Source organism: Thamnophis elegans, chromosome Z (assembly GCF_009769535.1).
Source record: "Thamnophis elegans isolate rThaEle1 chromosome Z, rThaEle1.pri, whole genome shotgun sequence".
Taxonomy (NCBI): Eukaryota; Metazoa; Chordata; class Lepidosauria; order Squamata; family Colubridae; genus Thamnophis; species Thamnophis elegans.
Window position 1 is genome coordinate 11,040,564 of NC_045558.1, and position 17,694 is coordinate 11,058,257.

The 17,694-nt window shown below is 36.3% G+C and overlaps 1 protein-coding gene across 1 annotated transcript in view; it reads right to left on the reverse strand.

The window, feature by feature from the left end:
* Positions 1-228: 228 nt before the first annotated feature.
* CNPY1 (canopy FGF signaling regulator 1) overlaps positions 229-17,694 on the reverse strand; it is a 70,833-nt gene continuing 53,367 nt past the window's right edge. Inside the window, exons 3-5 of the mRNA XM_032234575.1 lie at positions 6,854-7,057; positions 4,919-5,015; positions 229-266 (exon numbers count right to left, since the gene is read on the reverse strand). Of these exons, the coding sequence (XP_032090466.1) occupies positions 229-266; positions 4,919-5,015; positions 6,854-7,057 (339 nt within the window). The remainder of the gene's footprint in view (positions 267-4,918; positions 5,016-6,853; positions 7,058-17,694) is intronic.

Genomic DNA, 17,694 nt, shown 5'->3' on the forward strand with positions numbered 1-17,694 from the left:
TACAACTGACACAGCAGCTTTAAAAAGTGAAGAGTTTCCCCCACTAACTTAGTCCAATATCTGAAATAGACAAGACAAACAGGCATGTTAATGATCAGTCTATATAAAGGTTTGTTATGAAGATTAATGGAAGATAGAGAATGTAGAATTATTTTAGTTTATATTCTTCATCCATATAATAATAATAATAATAATAATAATAATAATAATAATAATAATAGTTGCCTTTTAAAGTTCAGTGTGCGTCTCAGCTTCTTGACAAAGACCTATCAAGAGAGGGCAAAATTAGACATCAATGGAAGATCAAACAATTAGATTATCTCACAATTACATGTTCATATTTATTCAGGTTTCAGATACCCTTGATCATGATAGTACAATAGATTATTCACCACTGTTCAAAAATCATAAATCATATCTTGATACACATTTTAAAAGAGAGAGTTACTGATGGGTTTTTAATATCATAGTAGGTTTTTTTATTTTATTTTAAGGCTGTTCCAATGTATTCAATGATTTGACACAGTATTTTAAAACAGTGCAAGATTTTTCCAGATTTTTCAATATAACTTCACACATAATTATAGGTGTGTTAAGATAAAAAAAAATATTGGGAGTGAGCAGTATCTGAAAGTCCATATTTTGGGCAAATGGCTGGCATTAAAACAATGAGCAAATTTGTGATGATTGAATCGCTATTTAACATGATTGTTCTCTTTCTTTATAAATTTGACAGAAGTGTCTATTCTTATACACAACACACAAGTTTTCATTCAGTATTTTGCTTTGTTTCAATTTAATAAACAAAGAACTTTGGCATAAAAATATTAAATGCTCTTTGTAGAAGATTCCTGCCCATTTATCTAAAAATCACAGCCCCAGTTTTTAACAAAATTATTGGGAAATAAATCCCCTTCTTGCGCTGCTTATTTCTGAATCAACAGAGTTAATACTGGCATCTAATCTCTGACAACATAAATAGTCTGAGCTTGAATTGATTCAGTATTTGGCAATAGGAATATGTTTCAGATACTTTAGCAAAACAAAATAAACAAGGTTTTTTTCCTATTGTGACATACTTGGGGTTTTCTTATTCTTTTAAAGAGGTCAAAGAGATATAAATAATAAGCTAAAATCAGAATTACAAAATAACATCAAAGAAAAAAAAATAAAAAGGGCTATCGGAAAGAGATTGTCCTCAGATGACTGCTGCGTTTATTCCTAGAAAGCTTGAATTTACACAACCCATCATAGGGGAAGATTAATAAAACTCTGTATTTACTAGAAATTTCTGGGCAGGAGGGAGAAGAAAAGATAATTATAAAACTGTAAAGGCTCATTAAAAATAGATCAGTGGAGAGTACATCTTTATCTTCAAATCCCAAAGAATGTTATTAGAATACAGTGAAAATGTTAGCATCATTTGTATATTAACACTGAGTTGCATTGTGTAGGACTTGGTCGCCTTGTCTTGGGCTGGCAACCCATTTCAAAGGGTAGTCTTAGCAAGTTGCCTATGAAGCACTGAATTTGAAAGCTTTTGGAGCAATAATAGATGTGCCAAACTGAGCAAGTGAAATGGAAGCAAAAACGCCAGGCTTTTATAGAATAATAGAAGCGTTTTTCTACCCTTGTGAGACTTAAAAATGCGTTAATGGCTTCTGTTCAAGCTTCCTACATAGATAAATAAATTCACCTTTGGGATGAGAATGAAAAATTTCATCCAAAGAGAATAATTTTTCAGAGTTATGAGCACGTGAAGCCGATTAGAATAATGGAAACCTCTATATTACCTTAATGATAATAATGGGTTGGGGACAGATGGACATAGAGGCAGTCTATTATGTTGTTGAACCAAATTAACTGATACAAATCCAAGAATACTACATTCTTGACCAATGTCTTAATCCTATTGCTTCTAAACAGCATAATTACAAAATAATAGTGGGACAATGAAAATTGTCCTTTAGGCAAATTATTGTCTACCCAATTTCACTGGCACAACAATAAATTCTGAGTTATGCATTTATATTATTGTCAATGATCCTACAGCAAATCTTAGTTTCCAACTAAGGACTAAAATGTCTATTAACTTCAGAAACAATTCCTTTAAGTAGAGGAGAAAACATCTTCGTAAGAATAGATAAAGGCTGTTTTACTCTTTTGAATCCTTCCAGGCAGAAAGAGAAATATAGAGATTTTAAGTGAGATCAAAGAAATCTTTTGACAGATAACTGATCCATGGTTGTCTGTATATATAAAAAAAACCAACAACCTTCATCTTTTTAACATAGCTTGTGAAAGAGTTTTTGGCTTTTTAAAAAAATGAAACACCAGATGCAATCATCATGTAAACATGGAAGAAACACCACATATTTTTCTAGCTAAAGGTTGCCTCAGTTTGACAGATTACAGGATAAGGAATTAAATTCATAGAGAATTTATCATATACTGCTTTTAATAAGATAATGATGCTCTGCGTTTCTACCTCCCCTGATGAAAGAGGTACATAAATCAGTAAGTGCTTTGCAAGCCATCTTTTTTGTACACTATCACAAATATGTCACAATGGCTAAAGTGTGCCTTGTAAAACATTCCACAAAGACTGTTTACCTTTTGTGTTGTGGAGAAATTCATACTGACACAAATAGTCACTTCAACTAGGTCATTTCCCCCCCACAAATTTCATATCATTATGTTATACATATATTGCCTGGTGGAAATAACTAATAGCATTTAAAGAAGTTTATAATCAAAGCTATAATATGATTTGCAGAGATGAGTTGGTTACATTCAGCTCCCTCAGGGTTTCCCTACATTTTGTTAGGCTCTTTCGTTTCTTATGGGGAAATTTCTGGAAAATGTGATTTTTTTCCCCTTCCTAGTTTTGAGGCAGACATCAGCTAGTAAACACAAGTGCTAAAAAGCTGAACATTTTTTATAATTGGAATGAGTATCTATAATTCCCCCTTTTTTCCTTTTTGGAAAACCCTCTCTGTGCTTCAGCACTTGGAAGGGGATCTTTTAAAAACTTTCTACCTACTGAAGCAATAGAAAGAATGTATGGTCGTTTACTTTTCTTTCTGAGTTTTCACTTTAGCATATTTATAATCCTGTGAGATTTTACAAGGTCAGACAGAACTGCTGATCTTTCCTGTCATTTGTTTTTCCTTGTTTCTTGTAAATAACCTGCGCAGGCGCTAATAGAAAACTACGACCTCCTCCTCTTCCTTCTCCTCCTCCTCCTCCTCCTCATCATCAATATTTCTCTTCAGTTCTTCAATAAGAAATGTTTATGGTTTCTATTGGTCTCCGGAGCCTTTCTAGTCATTGCAGGATTTTGCCACAATCCTAAACACACTTTAGACTAAGTAAATTGTCTTAGAGGAGCAATCTAGCTTCACAGTTCTAAATATTATTGGAGGGAAATAAGTCCCACAGCTTCTAATCAAAGGTCACCAACTTCTCAAACCCTATTAAATTGAAGGAAGCCACATTACCAAAATGAGAATACTGCAGTTGCCTTGAAGTTATGATCTATAGTCAGATAGATGGTAGCCATATGAGCAGACAGGCAGGCAGATAGATACCGATCTGACCAAAAGATCCATTATTTTCACTATTAACCGGGGTAAGACCACAACCTCTTAGACTCAGCGTGATTCTACCACATTTATTTTTAAATGAATCCTGTTTATTTAAGGTTGCCATCTGGATAAGTGTGCATACAGTGCATCTAAGAACCCAATATATCACACCTTACTTTGTCAAGAACAAGAGGAAGAAAGACAACTGAAAGGGTATAGACTGGAGAAATTGGTGCCTCAAAACAAAAGCAAATTTGAAAATGAGATTAACATGCTGGAGGGAATTGACTCATACTATTCTTTCCCTTTCTTCCTGCTTATTTCTACACTTTTCTCTTTACTTTCACATTGCCTGAAAACTTTGGAAGGAAAACTGTACATGAGTTTTAAAAGTGACCCTGTGGGACAATTTGTTTCTACTATATTAAGGACATCAATTATATTATGATCAAGTGATAGATGAAATGTAAATAATTTATCTTTTATTTGCATTATAATATTTTTTTAACAATTACAAATTTCTAGACTATGTAAATTATTAATTTCTCCCCTGTATTCTTATGAATTATTTTATTACCCACTAATTGGCCCTGTTAACATTTGCTAGCGTTAACATTAGATGTTATCTCTCTAAATCAGCTTTTTAAAACTCACCTATTTTTACAATCTGCTCATTCAGAGGGGATAGCAACTTCATCCCATGTACATTTCCTGCTAAGACCCAGTTTGTTTTGTGGTCTTACACAAGTAGCTGTCCATAGTATTTCAGTTTATGTTTATTTAGAATTTGACACAAGAGATTGGATAGGCCTAAAACAACCTTCTTGGTTTTAGAATCAACTATCTGAAACTGAAGCCAAAATGAATAGATGAAGAGATTCTGGCAGGAATACCATCTCTTAAATTCTATTTCCATTATTGTCTTCATAATCGTTAAAAATCAGATGTTAACTTAGTTAAAGGAATTTAGGCAGGGAATTTAGCCAGCATTAAAATATTCTACTGGAACTCCAGATCCTGAAGTAAACCTGTCTAAAATATCTATTTGCCTATTCATCCAAAAGAAAACAAATCTTGTTTTGAATATGATTTCTTTTGGATGAATAGGCAAATATATTTCTTCTTTCTTTAACCAACTTTCCTTGGCACGGCATTCCTTAGCAATGCCCATGCATCCTCTTCAATCTAGAAAATATTATTTTCCAAAGTGTTTTGCTGCATCCCAGCAACGCATAAATGGATTGGTGGGGGCGGGGGGGTGGGAGAAGGAGAAAGGGGGGGGGAGAGAATTGCTGTTGAGAAAGAAGCACATGTTACATCAGACACAGTACCTGATTTTTCAATGCACAGCTTGTCAGCCAGAGAGTGTGACTCCCGAGTGATAACTGAGAATATTTCATCTTCATACTGTTCTATGATAGTCTCACACTGTAAAGAGGGAAAAACAGCAGCAAAGAACTAAACAAGGCCATTTACACAGAGCAACCAAAGGATATTGTGTCAAGAAAGACAATTTGGGATTGTCGCTTTTTTATTTCTTGGGGTTTTTTTGTGTGTGCCGAGGCAGCGTGCCTGCCTGATCGGGTTGTACTGTAACAGTACACAGCATTAACAATATATATTGAGATTTCATTATAGGCTCATTCAAATTCTATCTGTTGAAAGCAAATGATGAATGATTCCGCTTAATACAGTTTATTCATACACAGTTGGTTGAAACGGTTCTAGGGATTGATGCTAATACTTTGAAATGGACGGAATGGATAAAACGTATACAGTATGTGCATAAGGAGAAAGAAACTATTTCACTATATCACCAAATGATTACTTATTTTTCAAAATGAAGAACGTATCAGTGACTTCATATAACATCAGTCATATTTCTGATTTGGTCAGCATTGGGCCTTCTCCCAATGCAGTTTTTCTTGGTCACTTGGCCTTAAGCATTGGCTATAAGCTCCTGTCCCCAAAATCTACAGGGAATCCCAGCAAAGGAGAAACATTCTGTAAGATGACCTCAAAAATAACCAAGAAGCCAACTTTTATCACAAAAAGACCCGATTCTACCATAAAATTCTACACCCTACCCCAAGAATCCAGTTTTTAGGTTCAAATCTCATATGTGGTGTGCATTCTTAAATAAATACTGCTTCAGCACATGAAGTAAGTCTCCACGGATTTTGTAATGCAAATAATGTCTCCGAAAAATGAAAATTTAAAAATTAGTTCCTTAACATGCTCTCTTTTATACATGCTCTCTTACGTTTATTTAGAATTTTGCAAAACATTTTGGATGATCCTAAAACAACCTTCTTGGTTTTAGAATCAAATAAAAGGTAAAATAAGTAGATAATGAGATTCCTGCAGGAATCCCATTGCCCAAATTCCTTATTTGATCATTGTGGTAATTGCTGAAGATCAGTTATTAATTTAGTTAAAGAAACCAACTCTTGTTGGCAAGGAATTTAACTGGCATTAAAATACTCCACAAGAGCTCCAGACCTATTAGAATCCCGAAGTAAATTTTTCTAAAAGAACAAGACTTGCTTTCTTTCCCATAGGTCTAATTTTGGATGAGTGGACAAATATATTTCCAGATTTCTTTCATTTTTTCCCACAGGCCCATGTTGAAAATATTATTTTTCATGAGCATTTGTTGATGTTTGAGGCACAGGCCAGCTCAAGAGCGACACTCTTGTGTCAACTTGCTCTAGGACTCCATTCTAGCTCTCAAACAAAGTCCAAAGAAAGAAAACTGGAAAAAGAAACAATAACTAAACTCTCTATCACTCCAATAACCATCAGCATTTGAATTAGCAATTTTAAAATCTGAATGCAAAACCTAGCGTCACAATTTGTTTTGTTGCAGAACAGAGAAGTGGTCTTTAGATTCATATTGCTGAAAATCATGGAGGGTAGATTTGTATTGCTTTTCTATCGTTTATTTTTAAATGCTTTTCTATCGTTTATTTTAAAATTATTTCAACTTAAATATTTGATAACCCAAAGTGAAAATAAAGTGGCATTACCCATGCATACTTGTTCTGAAGAATATTGAGATCTATGTTTCATGGTGTTTCGCTCGCTTTAACCCATCCCACCCCATTCATTATTATTTAAGGCAAATTAACCCAGGGCCTGAAAGATATCCAAATACTATAAAATCCCTAAATTTAGATTCAGGGAAGCAAATTAATCTACAATATCAAATGTGAGGGTCAAAACAGTTCATCTCCCAAAGTCATTAGTATATTCTGCTGTCTTACCGCATATTTCAAGGGTTTATAAGCATCAGAATAAAAGAAATATTGTTTATATATTGGATATATTTCCTCATCCTTCCTCGGAGCATATCTCTTGAATATCTTTTTCTTAGTTACAGGATCATCCTCAAGTTTGTAATCATTCATCCGATCGCATATATTTTCCAAAATGTCTGTTAAGAAGGTCTCTGACTTTGCAAAAGGAATCTAAAGAAAAAGATTTACAGAAACATACATTTTTCAGATTTTACCAAAGCAGAATCCTGCAGGCGTACATAAACACAGAATCCTTAACCTGGATTGACAGTACAGAACAATGCCTGCAGATCTCCGTATCTAAATAATTATTGTCTGATATCGTATTACATATATAATTAAAAATGTCAGCTAAATCTAGGATGAGCCTGGAAATAATTAAACATTTAAGGTGATAATAAAATATTCCTTTTAGGCTGAAATTATACGTGCCATTGTAAGCTGATTTTAAATGCAAGAAGTTCTTAATTTTTTTTAAAAAAAATTGCAGCAGAGGTATATTTTATGTTCAAAACTCATAAAGAGAGAAACTTTGCTTTCCGGGTCTCAGTGAAGTCTTAATAGATTCCTTGTTAGAATGTGCTTGGTTTCTTTAACCAAAGCAAAGTTTCCAAACATTCTACCCCCCCCCCCCCCAACACACCCACACACTCACACACGCACACCCACACACCCGTCCATCCTTCAGTTAGTCTGACTTTCTGTTCGTCAAGTCACTTGCAGCTGTTTAATGCCTCCCAAGGGTTTGGGCAAAGAAAATAATCACTTACAAAACTGTTCTTCTCCCAGAATCTACTATTTCAAACAGCTGGCCCATGTCTTCGCCCTTTCCTCTTCCTTCAGAATTAAGCAAGAATTCAGGGGGACACATTTAGACACACACTACCTACGTACTTAGCGAGGGTCTCAGCAGTCAATGCTACAAGGGTCAAAGAGCACCCCTTGCTCTTGGTAACAGAGACAAAAAAACCTTCTCTCCCGTCTAGACAGGTCAAGGTGCACGATTGCTCCCATCTCTGGAACTTCTTCCGGAAGAGGGCGTGAATTGAAGCCAAGTGCACAGTAAACAACAGAGCTGCATCTTTTGGGCCTTTAGGAGATTTCCCCTCTTCACCCTCTGCTGATCAAAGGAGGAAGTTATCATGACAACCAGAGTCAAAGAACCTGAATCACAAATGAACTCGATTTCTTCAGTGTTGATATATCCCGTCCCCATTGTCTCTTTTCACACGCAGTATGAACCCTTCCGGTCTCAACGATTACATTACAGAAGGACTTTCATATGTGTGCTCCATTTACACAAAGGGGAGACCCTTCCTTCACCACCATCTGGTCACAAATCAGGGAAATAAAGGCAGGAGAATTAAAATTAACGCTTAGAGTCCCTTCTCTCCAACCCCCCCATCTCTTGTGCATCTCAAAGTAGGCCTTTCTTTACAATAGGCCTCCCTCCTTTTTACCTTGTCCTACCTTGTAGTTAGAAACCTTATAGAAATAGGAAAGAACAGGAAAAGCTCAACATTAACTACTCCAAAAGAACATTTGGTGGTACTGATCCTATGCAGATATAAAATATGTACAGAATAATTGTAGAAAAAAGAGGCATACACTCTACCCACCCCAATATATTTCTGAGGGACTTGCTTGCTTTCACGACCATTTTCAATAGCCTATTTTTTTTTCATTGAACAAAGTAGCTGCAACAAATAAAGTCCCAATATTTCTTCCCTTCTCCCACCCCCAACTATTTAAAAGGACCATAACTAAATTTAACGCAAGGCATCCAGATGGTGTTCCTGTTTTACAAAACTCCTAAGCAGAAAAAACTCTCTGTTTGCAGAGTTTTGCGTACAAGGAGATGCTGCAGGTACAAAATCCATACCCTCACCAAAATACACACATTAATAGATGAGGTTCTTAACACCAATTCAAGACGGGAAATAGCAGTCCTGCTTTTGTATAATTTTCTCGGCTCCCAGAGTTAAGCCCTAGAAGGCCACCGCAATTTATATTTCCACTTGCGTAGAGTTTTGAGAAAGATATATCAAATAGCCACCCGTGCAAAACCATCCCTCCCAAAGTTAAGTATACTTTAAAATTGCTTTAATAATAAAATTGGAAAGGGAGGGGGGGATTTAGGTTGGACAAGGGGCAGAAACCAAAAGCAATTCTATGAAAGCCCTAAAAGATTCTGAATGGTCCTTCTCAATAGACAGCTCCTATTGTAATCACCCAGGAGATGTGGGGCCTCCACCCTGGAAAAACTGCCTTAGAGATTGTAACCTCATTAAAATATGAATAACAAGTCAGCCATCATTCAAAAGAAAGAAAGGCATCTTATTCTGCATCAAATTTCACCATCATTTCAAATAACCACAACAGAGCAACATGGAACAACACCCCCCCCCCCAAAAAAAAACAAACCCCCTTCCATTTCCCTAACTGGATGTTTGTCGCATGTGGAAACAATGTTAGCAGTGGAGTAGATTAAGCCTAAACGTTTTCAAAGAAATCACTTGTGTTGCCAAATCTTCCAGAGCATGCCGATCACATCTTTAAAAAAACGAAGAAGAAGAAAAAAAGGAAGACTCTCAAACCAGCGGTCAGATAGCCTTTCCAAGATCACAAAACCTAAAAGAAGAAGAAGGGAGGGGGAAGTTAAACATCAACACACCTCGCGGGTGGAAGAATGGAGACACACCACAATTCCAAGATATTTTAGCCAATTTTAAGCCCCAGGATGGAGAATTCATTACAAGCAACAATGACACCTTCATAACAGTCAATTACATGGAAGCTCATGATCCAGTTTATTACTGTGTCTCTGCTAATTTCATCATAAATTTCTGCCTTGATAGAGAACGCAACTCACCAAGAAAGCAATTGGGATGTGGAAAGAAAAATAAAAACGTAACTGCTACAAATGGACAGTTTCCAAAACCCAGATAGCCAATCAAATATTTCTGAACACTACTTAAGAATTTTCCCCCTCTCTTCTATCCAGGTTTCACAATATATGATTTATGCCTGCTTTTGTGTGTTTGTGTATGTGTGTGTATCTACAATCATCCATAAATATGCACATGTAGAAGTAGATCCATACAAAAGTGAATAGAAATATGCATCTCTTTAGACTTTTCCATGCCGAAAAAAATCACCAGCTTTCTCATTGGGAACAATATTCCAATTTTCAATATTTATTAAGGGTCAGTATTTAAAAATGAAAACTCAATCGTGTGTACACACACACACACGCACGCACACACATTTGCTTTAGGCTAGTGCAGGAGAAACATGAATGCTGAACCACTCAAAAGGCTGATGGGATATATAATTAGCTATTATGTTAATTGAATCCACTGTGAGTTTATTGTATGAGATTTCTTCATATAATATGCAAATGATCTCTAAGGTTTAGTTTTATTAGACAATATAATTAGAAATCCTTTTAAAAGAGAGAATTCTAATGAGGTACAATAAAGGTTAGGAAAATATGTTTGCTATGTTGAGTTACCACCTGGGCTTGCTTAATTAAAATGAAGGGAGAGAGAGAGAAAAACTTTACACACCAGTCAGACCACCTCCCATACATACACGTTACACAAATGCAAAGTTTAAAACCTTAATTGTTATACTTCAGAAATTTAATTTTTTTTAAAATCATTTATTTGTCCTTTACCATTGATTCATAGTCTAACAGAGTTTCATACATTCCCCATCTATATTCTCTAGCTTTCTTCTTAAGAATCCAAGTCACTAGAAAAACTTCTTGGTATTATCTCTTTTCCAATCCAGTCCAGTTAAGTAGATTCTGGGAGACACAGAATATATCAATTCTTCACATTGGATGGAAAACGTTTGACCTGTTTTAGTCTGGCATTGTTAATTTTCAAAATAAAACCACAGAACCATCTATACATGCAAGGATAATGGAATAGGGGATTCATCTATAAAGACCGTTATTGTGCTGTTGATTAAGAGATAGATCCAAGTAAAGGAAGATACTTGAGTATTTGTTCTGTAACCTTCATCATTTCATTTCGAATAACAAATGCTGGTGTTCTAAGAGCTGGAATTAAACATCTGCCTGAAAGTAAAAGTAAGTATGTCTTGGCTTAGAGTTTCTGGAGTAAAGTTTGTCTCATGTAAACCAATCATTAGTTTTAAAGTTGAAACTCTTTTGACTGTTTTCAATATTGCAGAAAAATTACACCAATAACATTAATACAGAAGACACAGGCAAAACACACAGTATTTTAATCTGGGCTTCCCGTAACAGCAACTACACTGAATTTTATGAATATGATTATATATATATATATATATATGAATGATGTAATCTGATATCCTTTATTTAATATAATATTGGCCATTTTTTGTTTTTAATAGGTACCTTCTGCAATAAACACCTGGCACACCTAGGAAGGAGTAGAAGACCAACTATTTTTTACTTTTGGATACAATATTTGAGCGGCTTACTTTTTGGTAAGAAGCAATAATCCTGTTAGCCTAAAATTCAATTATTGTTAGCCGTAAAATGAAGACTTTGTAGAAAAAGGAATCTCCACCCTAACAATTGTACCATATCATACAGTGACTCCATGCTCAAAAACAAAGTTGAACCAACATCCTACTGATGTGTGCTTCACATTTTAAAATTTGTATTTGACTTATTTTTGGGAGCATATAGTACTTATATCAAGTTGTTCTTTTAATATGATCCATGATCCAACCAATTAAAATAAAAGTTTAACCTACATTCTCAGCCCAGACTCAACCACGCTAATTCAGAGATCAATTCTACCGGCTTTTATTATATGTTATATACTATCCAGTAATAAAGATGTAGCACATTAAAGAAGAATTATTTCTTTGCGATCAAGTGGGCAAATAAATTTAATTGCCGGCATCATCAAATGTATATATTATTGGTTTGCAATAGAAAAGACTTCTACATTTCCAGGTTGGAAATTGAAGAGCAACAAATAGCAAAACACTGTTTTAGACAAGTCATGTGTTTAGATGACATGTCATTTAATTTGGCATAAGAAGACTATTTTGGCTTTGCCTGGAAGCTACATGTATTCCAATAATACAAAATTCTGCATTGTAGAAGTTGCTAGTTTAAAGAAAGGAGAACTCTTCATAGTAAGAAAGTTATGGTTTTCATTCTGTAACAAAAGACAACAGACATCACTGCACTACAACCTTTCTTCTCTTTGACGGAAGTTTAGAAGTTGCCAACAAACATCCCAATTTGTATATTTGAAGAGTAATAGGTAATATGTGCTCAATAATTCTAAAAGTCATGGGGTAAGAATTCCATCTAAGTTATTGAATTCCACCCTCTACATTCACAGAAGCTGTTTCATTCTTTAAAGAACCATATTTTATTATTGCATATTATGAGTCCCCCCCACCTTTACAGAGCTGATTCCATCCAACTAAATGAAGTGAACACCATACAAAGTTCCACCAATGATTCTATCTCTTTTCCCAGTCTTTAGGGGGCCTAATTTAGTATAGGGACAATAAGGGACAATAATGGTGTATCCTTATCAAAGGTAGATTCTGCAGTATCAGCTATAAATGGTTTCTTAGGGTGACCTATGGCCCCGGCTGACAATGTATAAGATTTCCAAGAACAAAAGGAGGCTATCTGATTAGATTATTGATTAGAATAAAATGGGATTGACTGGTGCTATCCAGCTACAGTGAATTGAGTTTCAGTTCCACTGATCGAACATGAGACAAATTAGGTTTCATATTGAAGTCAATGGGATATTAAGTTGGTTAACCTTGACTAGTTATGCTAGTGTATTGTCAATACATTTTAATAGGTGATAACATAAGTGTTATACTGTTAATTTAGTAATACACTTGAAAAGGAAGGGAAGGGAAGGGAAGGAAGGAAGGAAGGAAAGGAAAGGAAGGAAGGAAGGAAGGAAGGAAGGGAAGGGAGGGAGGGAGGGAGGGAGGGAAAGAAGGAAGAGTTCTTCAGCCCAATACAGGTAATCCTTGACTTACAACAGTTCATTTAACCTTGACTAGTTATGCTAGTGTATTGTCAATACATTTTAATAGGTGATAACATAAGAGTTATACTGTTAATTTAGTAATATACTTGAAAAGGTAGGGAAGGAAGGAGGGAAGGAAGGAAGGAAGGAAGGAAGGAAGAAAGGGAAGGGAAGGGAAGGGAGGAAGGAAGGAAGGAAGGAAGGAAGGAAGGAAGGAAGGAAGGAAGGAAGGAAGGAAGGAAGGAAGGAAGGAACCCAATACAGGTAATCCTTGACTTACAACAGTTCATTTACTGACTGTTCAAAGTTATAACAACACTGAAAAGAGTGAGTTATGATAGTTTTCCACAGTTTTGACCTTTCCAGCATCCCCATGATCATGTGATCAAAATTCAAATGCTTGGCAACTGGTTCATATTTATGACAGTCACACTGTTCTGGGGTCATGTGATCCCCTTTGCAACCTTCTTGCATGCAAAGTCAATGGAGAAGCCGATTCAGTTAACAACCTAGTTACTAAGTTTTCAACCGCAGTTAACAACTGAGGCAGGAAAGGTCATAAAATGGGGCAAAATTCACTTAACAAAATCTTCTCTCACTTAACAACAGAAATTTGGGGCTCAATTGTGGTCTTAAATTGAGGACTACCTGTATACAGGTACACATAGGACTGTCCGTTTCAGCTGAACTTTAGTTTATTCCTTTCCTGGGCCTTGTGCTTTGGTCAATTAACATACTATCTGTAATTGTAAGTTATCTAACATGTGAAAAATAACCAAATGAAAACCAAACCAAGGAAACCAAACGCAAACTATATTTTCTGCTTCAGCTTTCCTCTTCTGCAAATTTAACATCTGTGTTCCTTAAGAGATTTGCTGAAGAGGCCTGAAGTCATCTTTGAATACAAGTAAGCAGTTCTCAGTTTTGATGTCCTCAAAGTTTCTAAGCAGAAGGGCTTTGGGGAACATTACAGCGCTAAATAACTGGGATTCTGGGAGCCTAAAACCAGCAGACTCCGCGTATCCATCCCCATAAACAAGCCACTTACTTACTGCTAAAGAAAAAGAAAGGCCATGTAAATAAGCACCTGTTGCACCCTGCCAAATCCCCTTGTAATATTTTCCTTTGTCATAAGTTTCTTGTACTTCCAGCTAATGATGTTTATGTGGAGGCAGAACCATCTGAATGCACAAGAGAGGTAGGAAACCTTGCAGTGGGTGAATTTGTAGCAGGCTGGCCCTGAGATTAGAGAAGAGCTCCACAGTATATAAAAATGTTCTTATGTTAACCTTGATATTCTGAGATGACATCAACACATCCATGTGGTTTTCTGGCAATAATACAGCAGTGATCTTCTGCATTATTTATTTATTTAGTTATTTGTTTAGTTATTTGTTTAGTTATTTATTTAGTTATTTATTTAGTTATTTATTTAGTTATTTATTTAGTTATTTATTTAGTTATTTATTTAGTTATTTACTTAGTTATTTATTTAGTTATTTATTTAGTTATTATTTTTTACAACAGGGAATTCATTTTCCAGTCCAGTCCACAGTCTTGCAATTCCTTGGCTTATCTTCCTTCCTTCCTTCCTTCCTTCCTTCCTTCCTTCCTTCCTTCCTTCCTTCCTTCCTAACTAACTAACTAACTAACTAACTAACTAACTAACTAACTAACTAACTAACTAACCACTTAACTACATATCTACATATACCCACACTCTCTTTTCCTGATCTGTGAAAGCATCCATTAATCCCTGAACTTTTTGGCCCTACAGAGGAAAAGGTTCAGCATCCATTTTTTTTCCATATTCCAACAAATGACACGGCCATTTATATATAACCCATTTTACAGGAAGAAATTAATGAAACCTAAGTATAAAGTAACAGAATAGCAGAGTTGGAAGGGACCTCGGAGGTCTTCTAGTCCAACTCCCTGCTCAAGTAGGAAACCCTATACCCTTTCAGAGAACTCTTCTTAAAAACCTCCAGTGTTGGAGCAATCCACAATTTCTGGAGGGCAAGTTATTCCATTGATTAATTGTTCTCACTGCCAGGAAATTTCTCCTTGGTTCTAGGTTGCTTCTCTCCTTGAATAGTTTCCATCCATTGCTTCTTATCCTGCCCTCAGGTTCTTTGGAGAATAGGTTGGCCTCCCTTCTTCTTTTTGGCAACCCTTTAGATATTGGAAGACTGCTATCATGCCACGCTCTCATGTCCTTTCTCACAATGAGTGACCAGGGATCACTCCTGGGATGTCAAATTTCTACCAGATCTTGAATGTCTACCAAACCATTCGTTTCCACTCCCTTATTGCCAATTTATTGTGTTCCTAAAAAGGATTCATACTTACTTTTTGCAAGAAGCTAGCTCTGTTTCTTGCTGTTGTTTTTTTAAACCTTCATATTCTCAATATGCAGAATGGTGAGCTTGGATGTAGGAGATTCCTGGAATATTCTCTGTCTCTTTAATTCCAACCTTATGTCGACTCTTCTACTTGTTTCACATTTCTCCAGGGTGAAAATAATAGGTTTCTAGGTTTCCGCCACTCCAGTTATTTCTGCAGTTTCATCCTTTTGGTCGGTCCTAAAACATGGTTATCATATTGGGTTGTCCTATCTATCCTACCTACTTACCTACCCACCTAAAATATTTCATTTTAATGGAACTTCTGCGCAATCAGCTTCTCCCTTTGCAGCTACTTATTTCAATGGCCATAATGTTTTCTTAAGGGGAAGGATGATTTGGTAGCTTTATAACCCTCCTTCACAGGAAACACTTGGATTTTTCTAAATAGGACCAGAAAAAAAAAGCCTCTCATATGAAATTTTTAAAAAGGTTAAAACCTTTCTTTTATTTCCCTTTTGAAGGGAAGAGAAAATTTTTGTTACTCTGGGAATTGTAACACCTTAGAATGGAGCAATGACTACCGTAAATGGCATTCTTGTTTCTAATGTTTAGCATTCAGAGATTGGCAGAAAAGAAGATAATTACCAATAATCTTCAAACTGGTCTTGAAAGACTGGGAAGTGGAAATGGGTAACCATGCATAACGGACAGAGACTAGATATTTTAGATAGTATAACCTGGGATGTAACTGTAATCTATTGGCAAGTTTAAGAAAAATATTTCCTATATTCCAACTTCGACACTGAAGTGTCACCTGAGCATCTGAAAAGACTTCAGATTTCGCACAATGGTTGTTTTACACAACAGCAATATTTTTTCAACTCTGGCAACTTTGAAATATCTGGACTTCAACTCCCAGAATTCCCCCAGCCAGTATGCTGTGACCTTCACTAACAGCATATTTATTTCCGCAACAGCATATTTATTTCCGGGAGGCTAGGGAATTCTGGGAGTTGAATTGTGTAATTAGAGATACACATGATATTACAAACATAAACAACCCCAGCAATTACACAGTACTTAGGCTGTCCCCCCAACTCATCCTCAAAAAATGAACCTACAACTAGTACAGGTTTTTGAGATACACAAACGGCTGACCTGCCTAGTGGGAAAACAGCTTTAATATTTGCAAGAAGACAGAAAAAAAAAACACAAAGCAACAATAATATTTTCAAGAAGTTATGTGTCTGCGTGGCCTGCATTTGGCAGCTGCAATAGCCAAAGTGCTGAAAAGGGAAGGAAGAACAACACCTAAAGAAATAGATGCAAAAGGCAAGTACTGTGAAAAAAACGTAGATAGAAGAATATAAAATTGTGCCTGGTATGAAGAATGTAGGGAGAAAGAAAGCAATTTTTCTCTCTCTCTCCCTAAATATTAAAACTTGAGTTCATCTATTAAAACAAAGTGTCAGGAGTATGTATGTACACACACACACACACACACACAAACACTTACATACACATACACACACAGGCACATACATGCACACAAAGACACATGGGTTTTCTCACCAGTTCTGACCTATCCCAGTTCACATCTGGCCTGCGACGGCTCCACCTTCTGGCCTTCCTTACGAGGCACGCTAATTTTGAAATTAAATGTTCTCAGCACCCACCTTCCATGGGGGAGGCTGCAGGCCCCACTCCTTCCTTAAGAAATGGGGGGGGGGGGGAAAGGCCAATCCTACCTTGAGCACATTGTGATAAATATCTTCTGGCATTTCCCCTCTGCAAACGTAGAAAGCAAATGCCCACTCTTGCCCATTATGCAGAAGGAGCCAGCTGGCCATGGATGTGAAAACCCAACCCAGGATCTTTGTATGGCTTGTGGATAAGAACACAGACAGCTGAAAGGAAGAGGGATGAAAGGTTTGCTGACATTCCAGTCAACCTTAGCCATCCTTTATTCACCAAAAATAATGGTGAACTGCAGGGGACTTGGCGCATGACCTCATTCATCCATCCTCTTTTGCTAGCCAGAGAGGGAGATGGAGAGAGAGAGAGGGAGAGAGGAAAAAAATAATAATAAAGCCCACTGCAATGGACTCAACCATTCAATGTGATTCTGGTTGCCTGCAAACGTTCTTCCGGTGATCACGCATGAAAGAGGAGGAAAAGCAGTTCGCATCCCATATGCATTTGCAAAGCATTCGACAGGGTAGCCTGTTCAAAGGATTACACTCTTGTTCAAGGCTGAGCGTTGCAGACCCACACTGGAAATACATCATGAATGAGAGGAAGGCAGATCATTAATAACAAGACATTCGCCTAATCGCTACTTTGTTTCCACCAGAAGCTCATCTTCTGAAGGATTCTTATTGGGCCTGTCTTGCCATCAGAAACCCTTGGTAAAAATAGCAAAACATCATGGACTTTCGAATTT